The 26,191-nt window shown below is 36.6% G+C and overlaps 1 protein-coding gene across 1 annotated transcript in view; it reads left to right on the forward strand.

Annotated features, from left to right (window-relative positions):
* Positions 1-6: 6 nt before the first annotated feature.
* Positions 7-26,191, forward strand: part of LRRC6 (leucine rich repeat containing 6) — a 39,216-nt gene continuing 13,031 nt past the window's right edge. The window contains exons 1-10 of the mRNA XM_010576912.1: positions 7-37; positions 4,235-4,402; positions 7,321-7,398; positions 9,386-9,558; positions 10,557-10,756; positions 11,872-12,060; positions 15,162-15,239; positions 17,971-18,036; positions 19,592-19,661; positions 20,506-20,601. Coding sequence (XP_010575214.1) covers positions 28-37; positions 4,235-4,402; positions 7,321-7,398; positions 9,386-9,558; positions 10,557-10,756; positions 11,872-12,060; positions 15,162-15,239; positions 17,971-18,036; positions 19,592-19,661; positions 20,506-20,601 — 1,128 coding nt within the window. The 5' untranslated portion in view covers positions 7-27. The remainder of the gene's footprint in view (positions 38-4,234; positions 4,403-7,320; positions 7,399-9,385; positions 9,559-10,556; positions 10,757-11,871; positions 12,061-15,161; positions 15,240-17,970; positions 18,037-19,591; positions 19,662-20,505; positions 20,602-26,191) is intronic.

The raw sequence follows: 26,191 nt of genomic DNA on the forward strand, positions 1-26,191 counted from the left end.
GGCGGCGGCGGGAAGCTGAGGGCGGCCATGGTGCGGAGTGAGTGTCGCCGAGAGCCGCTTTCCTCCCCTCGCCGGGGCCCTTTCCCTCCTCTCCAGGACGTGCCTTGCTCCCTGGGCACCACGTTCCCCCTCCCCACACTTGCCCCGCTTCTCCGCCTCTCCCACACCCCTTCGCAGCCCCTCTCCCCTTCCGCCTCCCTTGCTCTCATCACCTGGCTGGATTATCTGGTTTCCCTCTTCCCTGGTAATAACACCCCATTTTATTTCACCAAGCACAGCACAGGGGCGTGCTTGCCTCCCAAAACAGCCCCGGAGAGGCCCAGCAGTGGGGTGGCCCAGGCGGGGACCCCTCCGTGTGTGGGGAGGTGCGTGATGGGATGACTTGTGTCTGGGCCTAGAGCTGTCAGTGCTGTCCTTTCCCTGTAGTTATACATTTTCAACACCACATGATCATTTATTTTTTTTAGGTAGAAGTAGCCAATGCAGGCGCTTTATCAGAGATGTAAAAAAAACCCTGAATGAGGTTAAAATACACCATACTATTACTTATGAATCCATAATCTTTTAGAAGTGAAGTGGCATGACATAAAAGACTGAGCGCTCATACCTATCACTCAAGAAAAAAGCTACTGAGGAATTCCCTTTATCTGTGATTTTCCCTATAATCTGTTTTGATTGTATACTGTCACTGGACTGCCGGTCCCTTGCTGCGCTAAAATAATGCTTTGGAAAATAACTCCTTCTCTCTGCATGAAGCTGGCAGGTGCCTGCTTTGAGCAGGCATTGCCTGAAGGAGAATGGCTTCATCTCCTGAACAGCATGGTATGAATTTGAGTCTTAAAATAATGGTTGAATACTTCTCTGAAATGCAGGTTCCCCCACTGTTTTGTGATGTACCTGCAGCTGTCTACCTGCTTATTCTTTCCATTTCTTTAATGCTTTCCTTCGTATCTGCTCCTTTTTGAGTAAAACGTGTAATTTTTGGAAGCCCAGCTGTTAGATCTTCATGATCTATTATCTCCAGTTGATTGATTCCATCCCTTATTTTCTCCCGTGTTCACGGGAACATGGGAGTAGCTGTGATCTCTCAGGTCACTGGTCCATTCTCCTGTTACTGTGCACATCATCAGATAATCGGGTTAATGAACTTCTCAGTGAAAAGTAACATTGGAGTGTGTTTTGTCAATGTCCTGGAAAACTTTTATTTAAAATTCATTGTTTTCTCTTGCAAGTTTGTTTCCCTCGTTCCTTTTAAATGAACTAGATAGCATATAAAATGTCAAATATTCACTCAGTTCCCTACACCAGGTCCCCAAAATAGGTCTCTAAAGGTCTACTGTAGTTTGTACTGTGAATAATTTTCTCTGCAAACCATCTGGTAATGAAAGTGGACATTTTTGCATAATCACTACAACAATCACTTCAATTTTCTTTTTGTCAGTAAAGGGAAATCTGACTGTAATAAAATTCTGTCAGGAATAGTTTGTATGACTTCTTTTTGTATAAAGGGTACAGAGCATAACATTGTCTCCAGTGTGTAGGTATGTAGATTGTGGAATATTGTTTTCTTGCTCAAAAATACCTGTTTGCACTGGAAATATCGGCGCTGAAAGATCTGCCACCAAACACATTAATAAGCAGGCTTTTTTTTTTTTTTAGTTTCCAGCAGATTTGCCAAGTAACTTATTAGAAATGCCAGTGTTTTTCATATTTTCTGTGAAGACTAAAACATTTAGTCATGATTATTGCCCTTTTTTTCTCTTTTCTGTATTAATTTAATCAGGTTTAATCAATGGGCTGTTGAAGGGAAGGTGGTTTTTTAGATGCAGCAAAGCTGCCCAACATGACTAAAAGACACTTACCTTTCCAATATGCTTCACATGCAGACAGGATCCCCTCTTACAGCAATATCAGTATTACCATTATATAATTATGTAAATCATGTCAGATAAAACTGTTGAACAGAAGGGAGATTTAACCCTGGTCATCTGTAAATAATGTAATATAAGCAAAACCAGTTTCACCCCTTTCCCAAAAGCTGTAGATAGAGGAGCTGCACTGACACACACGAGTTTGGGCTGTATTGGTACGTAGTTTACCCAGCTTGTAGCAGACCAGTACATGTGAATGTGTGTTCCAGGACGACTAATAAAACTGGATGATTTCACAAAACCTCCCTGAGACAAAGAAATGATGAAAGAATACTTTTAATTAGTGCATGGTAGGAACAATTTGTTTTCACAGATCTCTGTATGTTTTTTCTTTTTACTTATTTTTCTTCAGAGTCTTTTTGAAAGGCTTGCTAGTCTTTTTTTGGCATTAGCAACGATGAAAATACCTATGCTAATTTGATAAAACCCTAGTTTTTTAATCAGGACATCACTATAGTTCACTGCTTGTCAAGGAGAGGAAAATGCTAGTGCTTTTTGGTGTAGTGGGCTGGAAACAAAGTAATAACATCTAGCTCAAGAGTGAGCACCAGTTCTCATAGAATTTCTTTACCTTCATTACACAGAGCCTTTTCACTGTTTGAAAGATTGCTTGGCATTAAATATTACTGTGTGATAACTCTGAACCCAGGTCTCTCGTGTTTTTCGGCCACTGAAACTCCTTTGCTGGCTGCTAATGAGCTGGTAGTGCCTAAGAATCATAGAATCATAGAATGTTTTGGGTTGGAAGGGACATTAAAGATCATCTAGTTCCAACCCCCTGCCATGGACAGGGACACCTTCCACTAGACCAGGTTGCTCAAAGCCCCATCCAACCTGGCCTTGAACACTTCCAGGGATGGGGCATCCACAACCTCTCTGGGAAACCTGTTCCAGTGCCTCACCATCCTCATAGTGAAGAACTTCTTCCTTACATCTAGTCTAAACCTACCCTCTTTCAGTTTAAAGCCATTACCCCTTGTCCTATCTCTATATGCCCTTGTAAAAAGTCCCTCTCTAGCTTTCTTGTAGGCCACCTTTAGGTACTGGGAGGATGCTATAAGGTGTCCCTGGTGCCTTCTCTTCTCCAGGCTGAACAACCCCATCTCTCTCAGCCGGTGTTCATAGGAGACGTGCTCCAGCCCCCTGATCATCTTTGTGGCCCTCCTCTGGACTCACTCCAACAGGTCCATGTCCTTCTTATGTTGAGGCCCCCAGAGCTGAATGCAGTACTGCAGATGGGGTCTCATGAGAGCAGAGCAGAGGGGGAGAATCACCTCCCTCAACCTGCTGGTTACACTTCTTTTGTTGCAGCCCAGGATACAGTTGGCTTTCTGGGCTGCAAGCACACATTGCTGACTCATGTCCAGTTTTTCATGCACTGGTACCCCCAAGTCCTTGTCCTCAGGGCTGCTCTAAATCCATTCTCTTCCCAGCTTGTAACTGTGCTTGGGATTGCCCTGACCCATGTGCAGGACCTTGCCCTTGGCCTTGTTGAACTTCATGAGGTTTGCATGGGCCCACCTCTCAAGCTTGTCAAGGTCCCTCTGGATGGCATCCTTTCCCTCCAGTGTGTCAACTGCACCACACAGCTTGATGTCATCAGCAGACTTGCTGAGGGTGCACTCATGCATCCCACTGTCCATGTCGCCAACAAAGATGTTAAATAGTGCCGGTCCCAATACCGACCCCTGAGAAACACCACTCGTCACTGGAATACCCAGGATTAAATTTCATTCTAACATAAACATTTATAAGCATGAATTAGTTATGGCTTTGCCTCAAGCATGAAAAAAGTAAAAAATATCTGCCCACTTTCAACATTTATCCTGCTTATTTCTGTGCGCGCTGTGCTGGCGGAAGAATGTGATAACACGCCATAGCTAGTTTACTCTCCCTCCCTGCCCCTGCTACCTTTGATGTGAACATCTGGCATCAGGAAATAAAAGAGCATAAAACACTCCATTGTTTGTCTGCATGAATCAATCTGCAACCCGAGCTATCCTGAAAATAGCGGATGCTGCATTAATTTCTGCAAGGGTTGTGTCACACTCTTATGGAAGACTCAGCAGCTTTCATATGGATTTTTCTAAATGTTACAGGTGATGTGATTGTGTTTCACCAATTATAGTTGCTGAAGTTACTTGGTACTTGATGTCTTTTCTAGCAGATTTTATTTTTGTTGGTGTTCCTACTGGATATCTATTTGGTATGGTGGAACAAAAAATTTAAATTATTTTCTAAGTTCATGAGTCAGATGGCAGAAAATTAATAAAGGGAAATATGACATCTAACATTTCTTTCAGTCACTGAAGATCTTGTTAGAAGACGTGCAGAACATAACAACTGTGAAATTTTTTCACTGGAAGAAATCTCTTTACATCAGCAGGAAATAGAAAAACTAGAGTATCTTGACAAATGGTGTCGAGATTTAAAAATTCTCTATCTTCAGAATAATCTAATTCCAAAAATTGGTAAGTGTTTTCTGGATGTGTTTCTTTTTAAATGGATTCACATGCGTAATTTCAAAATCAGAAAAAAATATCTGTTGTGTTATACTTTAAGGGAATGTAGAGCGAGTAACTACAGAAAGGTTCTTTGTGAATCTGCTCCTACAAGATTTCCTTTCCCTGTCTCTTTAGTAAGTTTCTAAGAAGCTCAGAAATGTACAAGAGAAATTTTAAATGAAAAGATAGTACTGAGATACTTAGTCACTAGAATGTGTGGAACAACTTTTATTGATTAAAATCTCCAAAATCAAGATATAACTTCAATATCCTGTCTTTGTGACAAACAGAGAGACAGTTTAGCATATACCATGGACTGGGATATCATAGGACTAGCTCTCTTCAGGCTCATTTCTAAATTCAGTTTTTATACAAACGGTATTTTTTGTTAACATTGAAATAGTTTTCATTCAGATAAAATACTTGCTTTTGTTCATAAAGACCACTTTTTACAGCAAAGTATCAACGGTCTTCCTGCACCACAGGAGAAAGTATAATTTCATATGGTCTGTGTTTTGTGGTATAGGTTCACATGTTTGCTAAGGCACTCTACAGAAAGATAGGACATCGGGCCTTGGGCTGGAAAAGCTTAGACTCTACAGATAGAGTGTAGATGAAGAACAGAAAGTCAGAAGTGCTCAGGAATTATATTAGCATATTAGTTTGAAGTTCCTTAAGAGGAAGAAAAAAAAATCTAAATTTTTAGGGTGAAATTCTGTGCTCAGGACTTGTAGGCAAAGGCTTTAAATTCTGTGGAGGGGCTCATCAAGAAACTGTATCTGTACTGATAACATCTGCATTTCTTAGAGTGGAGGAATCTTCTCCCAGAGACAATAAGGTTTTTGAAACTGCTTTATGCTGCTCTGCCCCATCAAAAATGAGACTAAAATAACTTATTTTTCTCTCTGTTACTGTGTCCTTAATAAGGCACAACACTTCATTTCTTTCTTTTGTCAACACTCATACCTCCTTTAGGTTAGCATGGTATATCATATTACCATTCAGATTATTGCTTTTTGGACACAAGATTTTTCTCATTTTGAGACATTCAATTTTAATCTTAATCTAACTATAGGAATTGGAAAAGTATGCAACTTCATATATTCTTGTATAATGTAACAGCTTTTCCAAGATAATGCCTTAGTAACAAATGAAAAAAAAGAAAAAAAGAAAAAAGCACTATATAAGTAGTGACCAAAAGGGTTGCCAATAGGAGTTGTGTTACAAAGTACTGAATTTGAGAAGTAATTCTTCCCAGTGGATACCAACATGTCCATGCGGAGCACACAGCAGTTCCAAGCATGCTTCAAAATATCATAGCCAAATGGTTTATATTGACTCTATTGGGATGTGTCTTTTCTCTTAAAGAAAACCTTTATGCAGCCCTCAAGATCAGACTTGCCTACTAATCAGATAGCAAGTTGTAAAGCATCCACTATATGGATGAGTCCTTGGTCTTTTCTTTTCCATAAGTGGAAAAAAACCCACAAGATACCATTGGCTTCAACACTTGTCCTCTCACATCTTCATGTGTACAGGAACTGCCATTACAGAAACACTGTAAGAAAAACAAATAGCCAAGCTAAGCTGCATAAGTCCCTGCTGAGAAGTTAGTTTCATCATCTGTTTGTGAATTATGAAGAAAATATCTCTCCAAGGTCTTAGCAAACTAAATGGTAGGATTCATGTCACCAAACTTTTAGACATCTATGTTTTAGGCAGTTACTGTAGCCTCCCTTTATAACCAGTGATGAAGAAAAGGCATATTTTTGAGCATGATTCAGTTCAGTGATTCTAGACAGCCAATTTAAGATAAGACAAATTGCACTTGAAGAACCTATTTCTCTTTATTGATTACAGAATAGCCTAGACAACTAACTCAGCTGTAGACATGATCTGTGTTGGTCAGATGAAGCTCCCTCTGCTTGAATTTCTTTGTCTCAGCAGGGACAGTTTGTACAGCAGTTAATCAGTGCCACTTGTAAATTAGAGTTTGAGATAAACTTTATGACTTCATTGGATAGGTTTTCCAGTCAGATCTTTGAAACATCTGGTAATTGGAGAGAAATTGGTGAACTGTGACACAACTTATACTATGTATGTTGTCTCAGATTTATGTCTCTGACCCATGTATCATGTGTCTCAAGTGGTATTTGCATTTTTCAGACATTTTGGGGACTCATGAAGATCGTTGCTACCCTATTCCCTCTGTAGCCCCTTTCTGTATTCAAAGGAGGAAATGCTAGCTGTTCTGACACAACCCCACACATTGTGAACCTGCTATTTTCAATAGTTCATGGTGAAAATTATACAGGTTAGATTCCAGACTAGGAGGGGGTGTTTGTGTGTGTGTGGCTTTGTATTGTTCATACTGAAGCCATATAAATCCTTATTTGCAAAATTTTTAAAAATGGAAGACAGGAAGTTTCTTATATCAACCGTGTAGATAAAGGATCTTTAAAAATTAAATATATACTAAAGAAGCCAATCTTTTCTATATAAGTGAGTGTAAAATGCTAATTTTATAAAGCTTGATTAAGTATGGCCTGATCCTTTCTGAGTTTCATGACAAATGGAATGTTTCACCATGCTTTTTGGCCAGTCATCTTGCATTATATACATGTTTTAAGGATTTGTGATTAAAAATGTGATTATAACCTTCCTTATTTCTTTTTATTATTTTTAATTTAATTTGTGTTTTCAGAGAACTTGTTTGGTTTTGTCTTTTTATTAATATTATTAATGCCCAGTAATCTGATACATATTCTGATTTGTCCTTCCTATTTTTCTGCTTTATTGTTTCTTTGAAGTAAAGTGAGCAAGTAAAATGATAATGCTCTTTCCAGTGAGGAGAAATGAAATAACAGCTCTATGTTCTGTTACAGAAAATGTGGGCAAACTAAAGAAGCTGGAATATTTAAATGTAGCTTTGAACAACATTGAAAGAATTGAAAATCTGGAAGGTCAGATTTTAAACAAATAATTTTGTCTTTTCATATTGAAACACTTAAGTTTTGACTTAGTGTAAAAGAGTGTGGAAGCCATTATGTCTACCAGTAAAGGTACTTTCCTGATACTCAGGAAGAGCTTTTTGCGTGCAGTGTTTCAACAAGTGCTTCCTACTGCTGAATTTTTGTCATTGAACTTTCTTAAATGTATTTTAACTCACTTTTTGCGTACTCTCTCACCAGTGTTGCCAGCTATGATACCTCTATTCTTTAATACTTTACAAAGTGGGAATCAAAATTTTTCATTAAATTGGTATTTCCCCAACGTAAAGATAAGATAATTTGTTATGCAGGTTAGCTGAAGCAATACTTTTTTTTTTTTTTTTTTAATGCTATGCAGGCTGTAAAAAGTCTCTCTTGTGTAATGTTTCAGCAGTTATATTCAATTCAGCAATCAAGTGTCACACACAAGAAGGTTCTACTCTGTGCACAGGTTGCATTGGCAGTCTGGGGTATTTTTAAAGGGTTTTTCACATGATTCTTTTCTCTGTCATTGCATGAAGTCCTGTTTGGTTTATCTGTGTTTAATCCTTTATCCTGTCACTACAATTACATATGCAAAGATCTAACATTTTCCAAGATCACAATCTAAAACTTGGAGCCACCCATAAACACATTCCATATTACTTGTATAACTTCTGATTTGATTGCTTTCTCTTTCTTGATTCTGATTAGGCTAGTTGCCAAATCTTTAAAATGTCCACTTTGACAAGGGAACAATAAAAAAAAGCTGGTTTTTTTGTTGTTGTTTATTTGGTTTGGGGTTTTTTTTGGTTGTATTTTTAAGTCTACAAGCTGATTCAAGAGGATGGCTTAAATCAAATAAAAAAATAAGCAAATAGGCTAAACACAAATTTGTAAAGGTTGAAGAAGTAGGTAGTACATTACATATTTGGCAGTTAGTTGAGAAACTTGCATCTGTTTTCATGCCAGTAAATTTTAAGTTCCTCTATCAGGCTGCATTATTTATTACTGTGATTTGTCATTTACTTAGAAATCAGAACCTTTGGGAGTGAGCCTTGCAAAAATTTGGGTTATTTAAGTCCCCTAATAAATCATTTTGAGTTGTTTATTTTCTTTCAGCTCTATTATGCATAAAATACTTGCCAAATAGACCTGCAGAGGAAAAGAAGTGATTACAATGATGAGCATTGAAGTTGAGCTTGCCCATAACTAAACTTTTTCACTCTTAGAGTCAAGGTTATGATTCATGGGCAGATTATGATAAAAGGAGGGGCTGATAAATTTTGGATCTGGATTTCCCAGAGTATTTTGTTAGCTAATTTAGAGTTTCTGTTTATAATGAATTGTTTTGGTTAACAAACAACATTTTCTCACTGGTATTTGCAATTTAACCAGCAATAAAATATTCACAATGATAGCTGAGTCCACAGAGTGGAAAACCTCCTCTTGACTTGGAGTGAATTTTTAGAAAACCTTATCTTTACACTTCAGTAATGTTAGCTAGGATTAACAGTATACAGAAATGAAACCCATAATTGACCCTGCTCTCCTGAAGCAATTAGACATTCTTTTAGCCATATGGTGAAGATTCCATTGAGGAGGGATACCAAGGCAATCAGACTGTTAAAACTGAAGTCTAGCTTATCTGAAAATGAAACATTTAATAGCTCATCTGGTATACCAGCACTGATCACAAAGTTTTGATAATGATAAAACCAATAATAAGTTTTGATATTTTGTATTTTATTGAGATTCTTTTTCATTCTGTAAATATTGTGACCTCATAAACTTAAGCTGTGAGTCACTGTCTCACTTGTGGCTTGGAAAAGATGTATTCTGGTAGGATGAAATTAGTATACAGACAATAAATGCAGACAGTTTTATATCCAAGTGTGTTCACGTGTGTGTGTATGTGTGTGTATATATCATGTACATTTATTTTATGGACAAAATGAATTAAGTTTTTTTTTTCAAACAGGCTGTGAAGAACTAAAGAAACTTGACCTGACAGCAAATTTCATTGGTGAACTCTCCAGTATTGAAGCCCTAAAATATAATATACATCTGAAGGAACTGTTTCTAGTGGGTAACCCATGTACTGAATTTGAAGGTTATAGACAATTTGTAGTGGCAACTCTTCATCAATTAAAAGTAAGATTTTAAAAATTATATTTATATCCAAATCAATAATGAACATTGTTGACTGAACATACTAATCCCAAACAAAATAAATGCCTATGATAGGAAAGCTAGTAGCATTTTCTTACTGTCCACAGGAAATTAAATTCTATTCTGAAGAACAAGTGACTACAGTAAATAATGTGGTAATAAATTGGTACTGTTTTGACTAAAACACATGCATTTGTTAACTTTTCTGTCATTTTTATTGGAGATCCTTAAACAAAGTTTTGAAAAAATAAATACATTGTACAGTTCTGCCTTTTTTTCTCATTAGTTTTCATATACATACACGATGTATTTTTATTTTCATGACTGCAGTAAGTTACCAGGTTGTTGGTACCATACCAACAATATGTACCAAACCAACAGTGTAAGGCAGTAGAAAGATAGAAGCTGATCTAAAAATGCACTGTGTTGCATTGGCTGTAAATAGATACTTTGAGACTGAGGTTTTGTGCAATGACTGAACTGATGTAATGATTTCCTGTCATTGAAACAGGCAGTCCCAGTCCTGAAATATGCTCCCACAATTTCCCTTGGAGAAGCACAGATGCTTCCTTAACTTATTAAGAGTAGATTCAACTCACTTAGTTGTCAATAACTAACACATCAAAAGAAATAATTTTGTAATAGCTTCATGAGCTGAATCAAGGTCAGACAAATATTAGAAATGGCTGAAAGGACTCTCTCTATTACATAGTCTAGTAAGACCAGTTGAAATTTCTGGAAAATGCAAAAAGTAGCTCTCAGACATGCAAAACCATTTTCAGATCTGAATAGCTACTTATTGTTAATTCTTTTTAATACACTATAACATATGTAGTGCTATAGAGGTTTGAGAGGTGTTATTTTTTATTTTATACAGAAGGTAGTCTATCAAAATTAACCTACAGTTTAATGGATTTATTGATTTGAATATATCTAAAATTTCTCACATATCTATATTGATTTTTTTCCCCTTTGGGAAGTGTTTGGATAGTAAAGAAATAGAACGTTCAGAGAGGATTCAAGCACTTCAAAACTATCCAGAAGTGAAACAGAAAATCAGAGAACAGGAACAAGCTTACCTTCTCAAAAGGGCCAGAGAAAAAGAAGAGGCTCAAAGAAGGATGCAAGAAAGAAAGGACAAGAAACAAAAACAAATGGAATCTAATATTGGATTTGACAGGTAACAGTAAGCAACAACAGTTTGTGAGTAAACATCATTCTTCTCTTTCTTCATTAAGAATTTTGGTTTTCCTCATTAAATAGTGTATATAATTCCACTTAAATCTTTCAGTTTGTCTTTATTGTTGATTCTAGCAGAATTATTTCTCCTCATGCATGTTCTTTCTAATGAAAAATATAATACAAATATATCTGCAGACAGTACAATAGAATTTTTGTCCCAAAACGCAAAGCTAAATTGTTTGGGTGCCAAAATAGTGTAATTGATAGCTTCTTTCAGGAGAACAGCTGGAAATTGTTATTTAAGGTAATGCAGGGGTTCCAGAGAAAGCAGCTGTTCACCTGTAATTTGTTTTGCTTTAGAGTTATTAGATAGGAAGACTGAAATGGAATATTGCAGATCTTTGAGATGTAAAAGGCTATGGAATGTTGATTTCTATACTTCTTCCACCTAATATCACTGAGATTACCTAGACAGCAGAAAGATTTTTGTCTGGGGTCATCTTCCACTGCAGTTGCCATCCATCTTATTTTTAATCCAATAGAGACTATGGCTATGGATCTTTGTTCTCATAGATCACAGCTGTATCATAAATTTAGTTTTCTCTCTATATTGATAGAGAATTTGTGAAGATTACAGAGGCTTAGGGCTAGGCGTAAAAATGATTCAGGTTCTAAGATGGCACTTGAGGAGATGCCTAAATAAAATATTGCTACCCTATAAATTTCTGGTCTGCTGATGCCTGATATTGGGAATACTCAAACATCACATGGACTAAAGGTTTTCTTTCACCTGAAAGTTGTGAGGGTATCTAAAAATCTACTCCTGAAATTAAATCTGTTGAACTATCTGTGAGGGTTTTCAGAGGGTTAAGCATAACCGTAGTATCACTTCTTAGTTAAGTCAATGAAAAACATTATGTCGAAATACATTTTGTTTATTGATGAAAGAAGCAGAGCAGAGAATGTTATCCAAATATGTAAGATACTGTCCTTGGTAGGAAATATACAGCTATTAGTATTGGGTTAAAAAAATATTGTTGCAAGAATTCATTAGCAAGTACTGTTACTCTTCCTTTGTTTCACTGGGATAATACTCTATGTGATCTTGTGTAGCTCAGACTCCCTACAGAACAAAGAAAACCATCAGGCAGAAGGAGATGGAGAACAAGAAACATGGAGCAGAGTTGATGATGATGAGGAAGACAGAAGATTTTGGGAGGAGCCTACACCATATACTCCAGAATCGAGATTAGAAACTCACAGATATATTGAAGAAAAACGGAGAGCTAAAGACAATATAAGGTATGTTTTTGTTTTAATATATTCTATGAATTGAAGAAGGGGAAATTTTCAAGGGTACAGAGAAGAGGTAGGTGACTGCCTCACATTAAATATTACTGAGAACTGGAAGCTTGAAACCCTGTTGACTGTGCAAATATACTTATAAAATCAAAATGAAATATTCATATTGTTCATTTTGTTTTGTTTCATTTTCTAAAATTTATTTATTATACCCTTTATTTTGTTTTTCCTCAAATACAGGTTTGAAATATAATTTATCTTCTCAGCTCCATTTTATGGACTTTAGAAGTTTCACTTTTCTGTCAGCTAACTAATGTGTTTCATGTGGTTCAATGTTTAATATTCTTGCTAAAAGCATTTATCCAGAGTGCAGATTGCATTATATAAATGCCCCACAGGCCATGCTACAAAATTTTTGCACAAGTGGCATTTCAGGCACCTTTTCTATGTGACTTAGAATTTTTTTCATGAACTTTATCAAAGATATTCGTCCCGAGTAATAAGATTCTTCATGTTATCTATGCTATTTGGCATGGTGAATCTGAAGATATCTGGCTCCTGAAAAGCCTTTAAAACTTTCTAAAGTTGTCACTAGTTTTGCTGAACATGGAAAATTAATGCAGATACTAGCAAAAAAAAAGTTATATTGCTGCTGGCTTATCACTTCCACAAACATTGTAAGCAATGTCTTCTTTTTTTTCTTCCCCTTATATAACAGCATTTGTGCCAGAGATTTTTCTAGCTGTTCTTTTTAAGGGTATGGTTTTTAAAAGATTTATCAAGCCTAAGTATTGAAAAAGTCAGTCCTAGAAAAGTCTCCAAGAAATCTGGAAATCTGCATAACTTGTTGCTATTATTAATTCAAGGTCTAGCACTTTCCCAGAAGAACTACTTTGAAACTCAGATTCTTGCTAGTGAGAATTTTGCTGTGTTTGGTGATGCCTTGCTTTATTCTAAAGCAAACGTGTTCCAAATGCTTCCCTCTATTCAAGGAGAGTCCAAATAATGTTATAATAAAGATAGAATAATTCCTTTTTGGATTTTTTTCTAAATTTCTAAGGCATTTAAAGGAGTTAAAAATCCTTTCACAGTTCTTTTTTTTTTTTTGGTGGTGAGATTTTTGTTAGGTAGCATGAGAAAGTTGAGAACAGAAAAGTGCCCCTGACAACTTCAAATCATCCTTGCTGCTGGACAGGAGCTGGAACTTTAATACAAGTTATTCAGTATAAAAGGATGTTTATTTTAGTATAAAATTGTCATGAACTCAATCAGACCAATGTTAAATTTGAACCTATCTATGACACGTTAGCACATGTTAAATTTGCCAGCTGCGGTACAGTTGCACAGCTGATAATAAACTGAGCAGCTTTGGCTATTGCCAAATGAGTGAATACTTGCAGTTTCAATCAAAGAAAATTCAGACAAGTGTAAAATCAGTTGAAGCTGAAAGGTGCACAGGATCTCCTTTAGGTGCTCATTGCCAGAACAAGGCCTTTCAGCTCATCTCAGCACAAAGTTAAACAAATTATCTTCAACTCTAATGATTATGACATGACTGAATTTGCCTTAAAGTGGCTCACATGAGCAGACAGATTTCATCTAGAAACAGATTATTAACAGCCAAAAGGTGGTAGGATATAATTTTCTGAAATATTTCTGGGAACTGCATCTTTAGAACAGAGTGGTGGTTTGTTTACTTTGCATTTAAGTGTCAAGAGTAGGGATTCAGGTGTAGAAACTGCTAGCCCACAAATCCCACATTAAAGCTCTGATTTATACTATAGAATATTATTTAACACATGGATAGTTGTGAATCTTCTTAAACAAAAGTTGGTTTTATGTAGACATTCCAGTAGCCCCACTTGAATGTTTTGATTTCTTCTTCAAAGCCATTGTATTTATAGACCAAATCTTTTTTTATGCTTTTTTTTTCCCCCAAGGTGGTCTAAATCTTACATACTCTATTTCCCTCATTAGTGATTTACCTTTAGTGTTCTCTTATCTTGAACTTATAGTAAGAAATTGGTGTGGGAACACAAAAAGCAATGTGTTGCTGTTGTCTTTTTGAGAAATGGGGGGTTTTTATATGCAGCTGAAGTAGCCATACACACTATATTGACCAGCTGAAGAGTGGATTAATGCAAAATGACAATTACGGTGCTGTATTTTTAAAGAAAACATAGCCTTTTTTTACCAAGGTGCAAGCAGATTTTTCTTTTTCATGTTACTAAGATTCCTTACTCTTCCTCTCCTTGCTCATGATCTAAACACTTATACAGGAAAATACCAGTACTACAAGTCTTAATGATCTTACAGTGATTTGCTTTGTTTTGGCAGATAAATTTAAGGTAGCTTGTTTATTGCACTAAATGAAAGTCAGATATAGTTTAATTGCTGACAGCTGGACATGGATAGTGAAGATTAAAGTCTCCATCAGTAATATGTATTGTATTTTTTGAAGGAAGAACACAACAAAAAAATGTAATAGATGCATCAACAAATAATCTGTATGTATGCACTTTGGTCATACTGTATCCTATTGTATCTATCTATCCTGCTTGTAAACTTTTCATCATTAAAATTCTTTTTACTAGTGCAGAACAGTGACTGATAGACATGCTATTTAGAGATATGCCAAGCATTTGTTCAGTAAAAGTAATTAAGTTAGCATGAATAAAAAATTTCTTTAGAATTGCTTGCACATGCATCAAATCAGTTAACAATAATGATACCTCATGATTAGTATGATCATTCATAACTAGAAAAAGTTCCATTTCGTATGTTAAGCAATCCACTGATTTCTTAAGACATACCAGATAAATTTGATATATTACTGTTTGATAGTGGACATTGTGACATGCAGAAAAAGTTATTATCAATGTAAGATGTGATATTACAAAATATTTGCTCATCTTTAGATGATGCTTTTAATGTGCAATTGGACATTTGATATAACTTGTTTTGTTCCTGAAATAAGTTGTAGCCTCAACGTCAAATACCAGATAATTCTAACCTCTTGCCATCTGCTTCTTACTTTTGCTATTAAACATAAAATACCAGAATGTGAAAATATAAACCATTTTTCCTTCTGTTTTGTTAAGGGAATCAAAGAAGAGAGAGAAGCCTCTTCAGACGTTGGTCACTGCAGAAGGAAAAGTTCTAAATGTGAATGTGCCTAAGTATGTAAAGTTAAGAGCTTAAACAGGCTAACTCACCTCTTTATAGTTGATTTGGACAACTACTTCAAGATATGTGACAATACAAAAATAAGAGGGCTGCCAAATTCTCATTACAGTATTATATTCCTGATGGGGAAACTGACTTGTAAATTTATATTCTGATGCTGGAAAAAGTATCAGTTTTCAGTGAGTAAAGTGTTAAAGGTTGTTTAATTTAACACCTTAGTCTTTGATGATTGAATAACTTGCTTTTCTGTAAAAGATATAAGACGTTTTACTTTTTCCTTCTATGGTAAGGCTCTCCTTCTTGGAGCATCTTGCTAATAGTGGAAAAAGTTTAACTGGTTTGACTATTGAAGATAAATGTGTATGAGTATCCACTTCAAATGTGGAAAAATATGTCAAAGTAGTTATTTCTGGACAAAATCATTCTGTCCTCTGAGGACAGATGTAAAACTGGCAGAATTGGGAAGGATGTGTAATTACCTTCTATGGCATGAGGTCCTTTGACACTGAACGAGGTCTCTAGGAACAGGGGCTGGTGATACAGGGAAGTGTCTTGTATTTTATCATTGACAAAGGCACTTGGTTCAAATGTTTTGGAATGAGTTTCCAGGGATATCAGCCATGTGTTACCATTTGTTTCACTTGAGCCAAGCCTTCCTTTTCTAAGGGAAAAGAGGAGACAGAATGTGTAAACATTGTTTCCTTATAAATGGCTCCCCAAAGAGCCTCCTACTGGAGACTCTGATCAAAAAGTGGCCTATGAAGGGCCACTTACCTGTCTGCTGTCCTCTGAACAACTTTTCCAATCTTAAGACAGATTTAGCTGCAAAATCAAGGCTAAGAACATGCTTATTGTTAGCATGAAGAATGCTTTCTAAATCTTGGAAATTTATAAATCCACACAAATTCAAGGAATTTGAAAACCTACATTATAGAATCAGTGCATAGTTTTCAGTGGTATAGGGAAAATTAAAGGTAGTGGCAGAAGAACTCATGTTTATTCCATCTATACCAGAAGATACTTACCATTGTATTGGTGTACTTTTTTGTAAAAATGTGTTGACTGAATTTTTTTTAATATAATTTTCTAGTTCAAAAACAAGTCTAAAATAGTTCAAATCTTGTTTTAATAGAATTTGATTATGCATCTAAAAAGCAGAGACATTTAGAATAAAGCTCTAGCTAACTTTTTAGAAAAAATACAGTCCCCTAGAGTTCACTGTTAGTAGCAGTCCTGTTTGTGTCACCAAAGTTTTTTGGATTAGAATTTAGTCTGTGGATGTGCCCGCATAAAGCCAGATCAATGAGCAGTTTTTGTCATGGCTTCAACAAGAATATCACAGCTCTTCAGTGCAATCTGGCAGTGTATTGGAGAGACACAAATAAAGAGATACAAGTAGACAGATGGTGTTCTCCAAAGTTTTTGCTCCAATGCAAAAGTCTAATGTCCATAGCAATGTCCAAGCTTCTCTGATGTTCTTTTGGAAGGTTAGGAAGAGGAATGGCTTCATGCAGCTGAAAACAGACTATTTCTCTTCCTCAATTCTGATTAAGCTTCCTCCTAGAAAATTTTACAATTCTTTTCTCTTTTTACCCTCATGTTTTAGTGAATTCTCAAAATTTGTGATGCAATAAGAGAAAAAAGCATGAACGGGAAACAAAGCTGGTTTGTATTCTTTGCAGTTTTCCATTAAAAAATACCGATAAGCTAAAAGCTCCACAAGCTTTCTTGCAAATTGACTGTATCAGAATACAGGAGAGCAAAGAGTAAAAGTATATCTGGCAAATACTTTTATTGCTGAAAAAATGTATCATCTAAACTGTTAATATTTGAACTTCTGTTACCTGACCACAAAGTATCTAAGTATTTTAATGTCACTGAAATATTCCAGATAAATTACATTAAGCAAACCCCTCTCATTCTATACTAATAACTAATTTATAAAAATCTTCTCATTTATATGTAGGCTTTATTCTGTTTTTTCTCTAATACATGGGAAATGTTTGAGTATATGAGCAGAACTTGTAAGTCTAGAATAGATCTCCTTGCAGTAGTAGTAATAGATGTTATTTTCAATTTATAACTGGTAAGATTCTTTCACAATTTTAAGAACTGAGCCAGCAGATCACAAACACACAGCTGATACAATCTACAGTCTCATTTTCAACAAATATTATAAAGCTTATAGAATCAAGGATATTGTGCAACTCATGTTTTACTTTGGAAATGCACAGGCAGATATTTATACTCTAGGCAAATGAATTGCTATGAACAAAAATGCATTTTTTTTTTTTACATACGAAAAGGTTAGTATTACCGAGTTCCAGGCTTTTCATGCTTTTCATGAACTATTTTTTCTATGAAGATGTTAATAGAGCAGATGAATTTCACCAGCAGATGTCTCTCTTTCTGCATTGACAGATTGATCTTAATTTTAACTGACCTTCAGCAGTATTTTTTTCTTTTTCTTTTTTTTTTTTTCCTTGTGGGTTGGGTGGGGAGAACAGAAAATATATGTAAGAATGACTGGTTCAAATGCTAGTATTTTTTTCTGTTCATGAGGAAAAATTGCAACTCTTTCTAAAATGATCATGTGACATATTGTCCAAATGGTATTTGTATTAATCTAAAATTGCTAGCAGTTGAATTTGAAATATGCCGTAATGTTTGTTTATTCACTCCAATTGTATTTATCCTAGAGATGTTTCTTGTCATTATTATTAGGCTTCATTTCTCTTTGAAAGATGATGAAGAAAACAACCAGATCATCTTGGATCTTGCTGTTTACAGGTCAGATTTTTTTTTCCTCTTAATTCTTGCCATTCTTAAGTTCTAATACACAGTGTTTCAATTATACTCCTCTCTGTCATGGGGACTTTTCAAGAGGAAAACAAATAACATAGAGGGTAATGGAATCAGTCTTGAAGCCTGTGCCAAAGAAATGAAGCTGAATAAACCAAAGACCCTTCGGACTGTTCTGTTACTCTTGAATGAGGACTGCATCTAATAGTCCCTTCTGGAATTGATGTTTTCTGTAGTCCTAGGCAGGTTTCCTCCACACCTGTCCTTTTGTACTTACGTAAAATCTTTTCCATTCTTAATGTGCAGATTAGGGTTGTAGGGAATGTTTTTTTTGCCAATTCTCTGGGCCTAGAAGTGCTCCAGTACACTTCATGTCCTAGTTAAATTCTTCTCCTCCCCAAGACAGAGTAGGGTAGCCTTGTCCTACTTTCCTTGCTTACTGGAAAGAGTCCATGGCCCATGCTATTTCCTGAACTGTGCCAGGTCATTGCCTGGAAGAAATTTGGTTGAACCAGGCCTAAATATGACACGGAATCCTGATAACTATTTGATAGTATATACGACTAAATAGTACAGTGGCCTTGCCCGCACTTGAAGGGGTTGGAAACCCACAAGCTTATTGACCCATAATAGGAACTTTTTAGAGTAAAGCTTGAACTAGTTTTATAGCACAGAAACACTATTTATGCCAGGTGTTCTTCCCTTAAAGCTCATTAATTTCCCTCAGAAGAGGCCTGATTCATGTTTCTGAGTTATAAGAATTAGGTTTTTTTTGAGCCTCAGAAAATCTGTTCAGGTGCATTAAAATGTTGGATATATTGTAATATTCAGGTGGATATATTGTAATATTCAGGTTGGATATATTGTAATATTCAGGTCAGGTGTAAGAAATGCTGACTGAAAAGTTTGCAAAATTCACCTGAGAAGTAATGTTATAAAAGAAGGGAAATAAAGAATACGTACTTCTGCATTCGCATGAATGTATGTGTCACATGATGAAGAGGAGATGTTTTACAGGTCACAAATTTTGTTTGACAGTACTGAAACTTAGAAGTACTGTGTTTTCTGGGAATGTAAAGTATTTCTGTTTATTTTTTTCCCAGCAAATTCTGTGCAAAAAAAGGAACTCTTATTATACATTTAATAGTTAAGCCTTCAGAAAGAAAAGTAGCAAAATAGTTTTACAATTTTAAACAACAAATAGACCAATTTTCATATTAATGTACAGCACTAAACTGAGAGAAGAAAGACCTTTTTATTTTCCACAAGGATTTTGAATTCTTGCAGTTATGCAATAGCTGATGTGGTGGACTTGACAGAATTTAGACTTTATTTTAATTGATATTCTGTAAACACACAGGAGGATCACGTTTTTCTTCCAAAGACATTAAATCCTAATGGTATTTCATGTAACTTAATAACTGAAATTGAATTTTGTTGTTTATAAACTGCAAAATCTTCATTAAAGAGCTAAATGGTCTGCACTGCTTATTTACTGGACTGTATTGTAGATTGATTCTTTTATTTATATTTCATTCTGAAGACATTTGGACACTTCTCTGCTCGATGTTGATGTCCAGCCAACTTACATACGAGTACTGGTAAAAGGAAAGGTTAGTGTTTTCTTACTACATTCATTTCAAATTATGAGTTAATGCTTACCACAGTTATCCTGTGGACTCTGGATCTGACTTTCATGAGTTACCAACCATGTGCACCTATGCAGAAGAAAATGTTCTTTCATACTTGCATTATTTTGGACTGCACATAAACTGTGGAAGTCCTAAGCATAAGATGTGCAAAGCCTGAAATGAAATTTCACTCTCTCTCCTTCTCTCTTCTTATTCCCCCCACACAGTGTACCATAATTCACTTAAGAAGAGAGCTTGCTAGTTGCCCTAGGCTAGAATTTAGCAATTTCACAATCTGGAATTCATAGCTGAGAAACAAATGTATGTATATTCTTTTGAAAGGGCATTTAAAATGTCATTCCAGTTTTCTGTCTTCTCAGTGGTTTTAATTTTATCATCAATTTTTTGAACAATTCAAAGTATTTAAACAGTAAACCAAAATCCCTATTTTTGACTGTACCAACTGCATAAACAAAACATCAAAATTACTTTACGTCTAAAATAGACTGGATAATCTTTCTCATTTAATTGCTACTATAAGTCAAGCATCATTTTATAACCTTCTTTAGAAATGTCACTTCAGGAATGACAGCAATTCAGGAATATACATATGACTATACTTGTAAGCAAAAGTTGTTTAGCATGCTAATAATTTATTAGGATTAGTAATATTACATATAAAGTGAGAGGATTTAGACCTATACTGTGCTTAAGATCAAGGGATCTGATAGTGATATTTCTGCATGTGTTCTGTCCAGGTCAAAAAAAAAAAAAGAAAAAAGAGATATTTTAGCATGATATACTTCAATCCCATATTTTCTCATAGCCATTTCAGTTTGTGCTACCTGAGGAAGTGAAACCAGACAGCAGCTCTGCTAAAAGATCACAAACAACTGGTCATTTAGTTGTCACCATGCCAAAGGTATGTAAAATAGCCTGAGGCGGCATCATACCAAGATACTCAAATGTTGTGAGTACTTTGGGAATGTTCCTGACAGGTAACATCTGGCTAGCTAAAGTTATTCAGTCTAGCCTTTGCCATCAGGCCATATTTTCCAAAGAAGGAACATTCCAGAGAGACAATTTAATCATAGAGCCAAACCTTATGATTTCAGATCCCTTTAAAGGAACATTATGAAAATCAGTATTAATAGAACTATTTGTATTTCCTTTATTTTCAACAAAACCAGCTTTTTATATATGAAAAGAGACTCTGCAAAATATGTAGTATTGTGAAAATGTGTAAGAAGATGGATTTTTTAAATAACTGAAAATAAGCAACTTGCCTACTTTCTTTTTACACCTGTGAAATAATAAAAACAAATCAATTTTTCAAAATTTGTGTGGCACACATATGTATGAAGATTACATTTTGGTTCAAGGACAAGGATAATGTACTACTCTCACATCTCAGGTGACCAGAACAAGAGTTCCTTAATTCATTTTCCCTTCATGCTCTCCCTGGCTGGAAAGGATCCACTGGCCAGCTGTACAAAGTATATGGAATCACAGAGAAAGAGGGTTGTGGCAACACGGTGTTTTAACTGAAAAATGCTGCGCAGCAGTCCCTAGTACTTAAAGAAGCCTGCGTAGAAGTCATATTCCCCTAAATCTGTGCTCTCCTATCTCCCCTGTGCTCTGAAGTTTGCCTGTATGGTGTCATGCTGATCAGGATTCAAGTCAGATGAGAATTCTGCTGGCAAGTAAAAGCAAATTGGCTTAAGTGGGTTTTGTATTCTCTCTTCCCTGCCCAGCCCAGTTCTTGCAGTGTAAATGAGAGCAAACTGATAGGTATGTCCACTTTATTTCCTTTCCACTGTATGTCTTCCTATGGTTTCAGTAAGTGTACCTTGTACCCCGGATACGTAAGTGGTATTTTGATTTGTGGGATGACATAATGAGTAGAGGAGGTAGAATCAAAGGTGGAATCAGGACACCTCCTACCCAGTCCCACACATCTGCCAAAAAATCAGAGAATAGTGAAGGAATGATCAGTAATGAGGAACAGTCGAAGACATGGAGGTCAACTTGCCCTACTGAAGTAAGCAGTGAGAGAGGTAAGGGGTGGCCAGCCAGCAGCCGGTGGAAGCTTAGGGGGCATTAGAGCTTAAATACAGGGAAGATGCAGCAGTGTGAACCAGATGTTCTGGTTTTGGCTGGGATAGAGTTAATTTTCTTCATAGTAGCTGGTATGGGACTATGGTTTGGATTTGTGCTGAAAACAGCATTGATAATACAGGGATGTTTTCGTTACTGCTGAGCAGTGCTTACACAGAGTCAAGGCCTTTTCTGCTTCTCACCCCACCCCACCAGCGTGTAGGCTGGGGATGGACAAGAAGTTGTGAGGGGACAGAGCTGGGACAGCTGACCAAAGGGATATTCTAGACCATATGATGTCATGCTCAGTATATAAAGCTGGAGGAAGAAGAAGGAAGGGGGGACATTCGGAGTTATGGCGTTTGTCTTCCCATGTAACCATTATGCATGACAGAGCCCTGCTTTCCTGGAGATGGCTGAACACCTGCCTGCCCATGGGAAGTGGTGAATGACTGTCTTGTTTTGCTTTGCTTGTGTGCATGGCTTTTGCTTTACCTATTAAACTGTCTTTATCTCAACCCATGAGTTTTCTCACTTTTACCCTTCTGATTCTCTCCCCCATCCCAACATGGGAGGAGTGAGTGAGCGGCTGCCTGGTGCTTAGTTGCTGGCTGGGGTTAAACCACAAAACCAGAATAGAAGACAAGGGGCAGAGAGAATCTGAGTGGCAGAGGTATCTTCAGGTTTGGGGCATAACAGGTGGGACAGTGGCAGAAACAGGAAGGCATTTAAGGTGGGACTTGATGTCCTCTGGTGCAAGACTGAGTTCTTGGACCTGCAGGAAGAGCAGAGATGGAGCAGACAGGGAGCGGGAAGTTTTAGGAAAGTAGCATTCTGGAGATGAGAATGGATTATATGGTGGGGTTCTGGGAGCTGTGGAAGAGGTTAATCAACTTCAACATCTTGCTATTCTGCCATTATGCCTTTGGAGGGTTCAGCTGCTTTTAAGGCCTCTAGGACTACATCATATATTTTTGGCTTTGAGAAATAGGGTAACCCTGCCCAAGCATAGTTATAGGAAAAAATAAATTCTTGGTGCTCCAACCTTACCCTTCGGGCCTCTAGTAAGTTTCTCTGCTGTGTAGGAGCAGTGGGACATAGTGCTACATATGATAAAGCCATGATATATCAATTACAGCATTTTCTTCTGAAGGAGGAACCTTCAGCAGCTATTTGGGGTCATTTCTTTCTCTTTGTCATCTGATTTAATTCTAAGACTATGCAACTAGTAGTTGTAACTAAGAAGTTATTTTTCAGCTTTTGGCTTTTTCCACTTGTGGTTCTATACCTTCTATGTTTTCTTCTACACTCCAGTCCCATACCATCTGTCTTTCCCTATATGGACAGCCTCTCATTAAATCACAAACTGTCACTCTAGCATCAAGCATGCAGTTTAACCACGAGCTTGAAGAATGCTGAAAATTGCACTCATTTGGTTAAGATCCATATTTTGTTAATGTTCAAAATTCACTCATATGAGAATTCATGCTTTCCTAAATTTATTTCTTTGAAACAGAGGCTTTGACATTTGCCATTTTGGATAATGTCATTTTCAAATGTTTCTAAACAGTTTTGTTTACTATTTACTTGTATTTTGGATATTTTAAGTACCATCAGTTTTCTGTGCCATAACCTGCTTTTATTACTCATACGTCTTGCTAGTCTCTTTGTGGCTGATCAGTGCTTTAAAAAATGTAAGTATTTCAAAGAGTCTCTGGATATATTCAAGTCTGCTGCCTGCCTAGACAGTCAGACCTAAATCAGCAAAATGAATATTATCTCTTTATGTTGTGATTGAGAACTGCCTTTGTTCCATTATTAACTTTATATTTCAGCTACATTTCACCTAAGTTGATATTTTAGCTACATCTACATATTTTACCTAGCCTGAGTGGCTGGAGCCTGCTTCACCTCAGAATGTCATGACTCACAGATATTTGTGACACCTGAGGAGAGAGAAGCTCTATGGAATAACTGAGTTGATGTTCTGAGCTTTGCCTTGTTTTGGTTAAAAACTACTTGTGTAGCTGGGACACACAAAGATATGCATGAATGGAGGGCTGCATGCTCTAGTATCTTCGTTGTCAGTGGATCCAAAAACTTGGATCCTGCAAAGCAGCTTTGCAGAAAGGGACCTGGGAGTCTTGGTGGACACCAAGTAGAACATGAGCCAGCAATGTCCTCTTCTGCCTAAGGAAGCTAATTGTATCCTGGGCTGCACTAGGAGTGTTGCCAGCAGGTTGAGGGAGGTAAATCCTTCTCCTCTATTCAGCACTGGTGAGACACACTTGGAGTACTGTGTCCAGTGCTGGGCTCCCCAGTACAAGAAAGACGTGGACATACTGGAGAGTCCAGCAAAGGGCCATGAAGATGATGAAGGGACTGGAGCATGTCTCCTATGAGGAAAGGCTGAAAGAGCTGGGACTGTTCAGCCTAGAGAAGAGAAAACTCGAGGGGATCTTATCAATACATATAAATACCTGAAGGGAGGGCGGAAAGAGGGCAGAGCCCAGCTCTTTTCCATGCTGCCCAGTGACAGCACCAGAGGCAGTGGGCATAAACTGAAACACAGGAGTTCAGTTCCAGCTGAACATCAGGAAACGCTTTTTTACTGTGAGGGTGGCTGAGCACTGGCACAGGTTGCCCAGAGAGGTTGTGGAGTCTCCATCCCTGGAGATATTCCAAAGCCATCTGGACATGGTCCTGGGCAACCAGCTCTAGGTGGCCCTGCTTGAGCAGGGGGGTTGGACCAGATGACCTCCAGAGGTCCCTTCTAACCTCAACCATTCTCTGAGTCTGTGATCCTCTGAACTTCATGGATTTGCTGATGAAAGATGTATTTGTGCTGCTTACAGCAATTGCATGTAGCGGATACTACCCTATTGTTCTTTGTTCTATATTACAGTCACAGAATCTGTTCTCTTACCCCAGGACTAAATTAGAGTGCACAAGTTATATTTTTTTGATACATACCCTTTTCAGATGTTCTATATCCATACACATTTTATTTGTATTAATAGGATATAATCTAGGAAGCAAAGTATAATGAATAAAGATTAGCAACAACTGGAAGGCCAATAGATATTTTTCTTCTAGAACATTATGGCTGAGGTTATCAACAATGTTTGAGAATGCTAATTTGAGATCATCAACTTAATATGAATTCCTTTTAGTAAGGTAATAGGAAGAACAGAGTTCATGCAACTTCTTTCAGGCTATATCAGTGATAAGACAAGCCTAATGGCTATATTGCACTATATTTAACCTTTTTGTTCCTGATAAACAATTATTATCAAAATAAAATTATTTGCAACTAGATAAATGGCCTAGCACATTCCTTATGTAACTGAAATGTTAAAAATGCTATTAACCTAAAAATAGTCTCCTATAATATGCTTCTTGCAATACTATCCCCAAAAGATCTCTCTCTTCTCAGTTACAGAGCAGAAAGCTAACTGAATTCAGCAAGTGTTTTTCACTTGCTTTAGTGAATTTCTGATCAGGTTACTAAACCTTTCACCATTCATCTTCCAGCCTGTTCATAGTTCCCTAGCCTTTAAAATGAAAAACAAAACCTCTTTCCTTGCCTCTCCGATGACCTTGCCATACCACAGATGTTGGAGGTAGTAAATTCCACATAAAGAAAGCAAATGATTTTCACCTTCTTTTCTGGAAGTACATTTTTCTTAAATGTACTATTTACTGCACAGCAAATCACTGCAGAATGGGTCTCTTTCTGAGGCAGTGTCTACCAACATTTTTTGGAAGGTCATCAAAACAAAGTGAAGGACACAACATTCAGTGAAATGATATAGTGACACTTTTAAAGCGCAGTGTTTATACTGTAATAATCATCTGTACAGAGATTTTGCATGACTTAGGAGTTGATAGTGACTACATTGTATATGCTTCATTTTCCGGGAAAAATATTTGTGACATGAAGCTTTTCAAACTTTGAACCTCTATGCTCTGGCAGTGTCATCTTTGCAGATGATGTAGGAAAATTAAAACCTGAGAGTTTCTTTAATAGACTTTGACCAAAATTGGCATATTAAATCAGTGATTTTGTAAAATGTCATCAGTGGATTACACCAGTATCATTTTAATTGTCTGAGAAAAAGCATCAAAAAACAGCGTTATTAGCAAGCAGTTTTTATTTAGGGTTCTGAAACATTGTGTCATGTTTCAAAACTTCACTTTCCTTATTTTAGTGAATCAGAAAAGTTCAGACTTTTTGATTAATTCTTCATTATATAAGCAGTCACAAATGAATTCTGACAGCTTTTTACTGCCTGGGCCTTCAAAAGCACTTAGAAATTTAAAGATGAATGAGAGTTAGATTCTTTAATTAATTTAAAAATAGGAGTAGTATGTATTATGCATGTCAGTGTAAAGGTTATTTGATAGAATTTCAT

This window comes from Haliaeetus leucocephalus, unplaced genomic scaffold, assembly GCF_000737465.1.
Source record: "Haliaeetus leucocephalus isolate CR32 unplaced genomic scaffold, Haliaeetus_leucocephalus-4.0 Scaffold555, whole genome shotgun sequence".
Lineage (NCBI taxonomy): Eukaryota > Metazoa > Chordata > Aves > Accipitriformes > Accipitridae > Haliaeetus > Haliaeetus leucocephalus.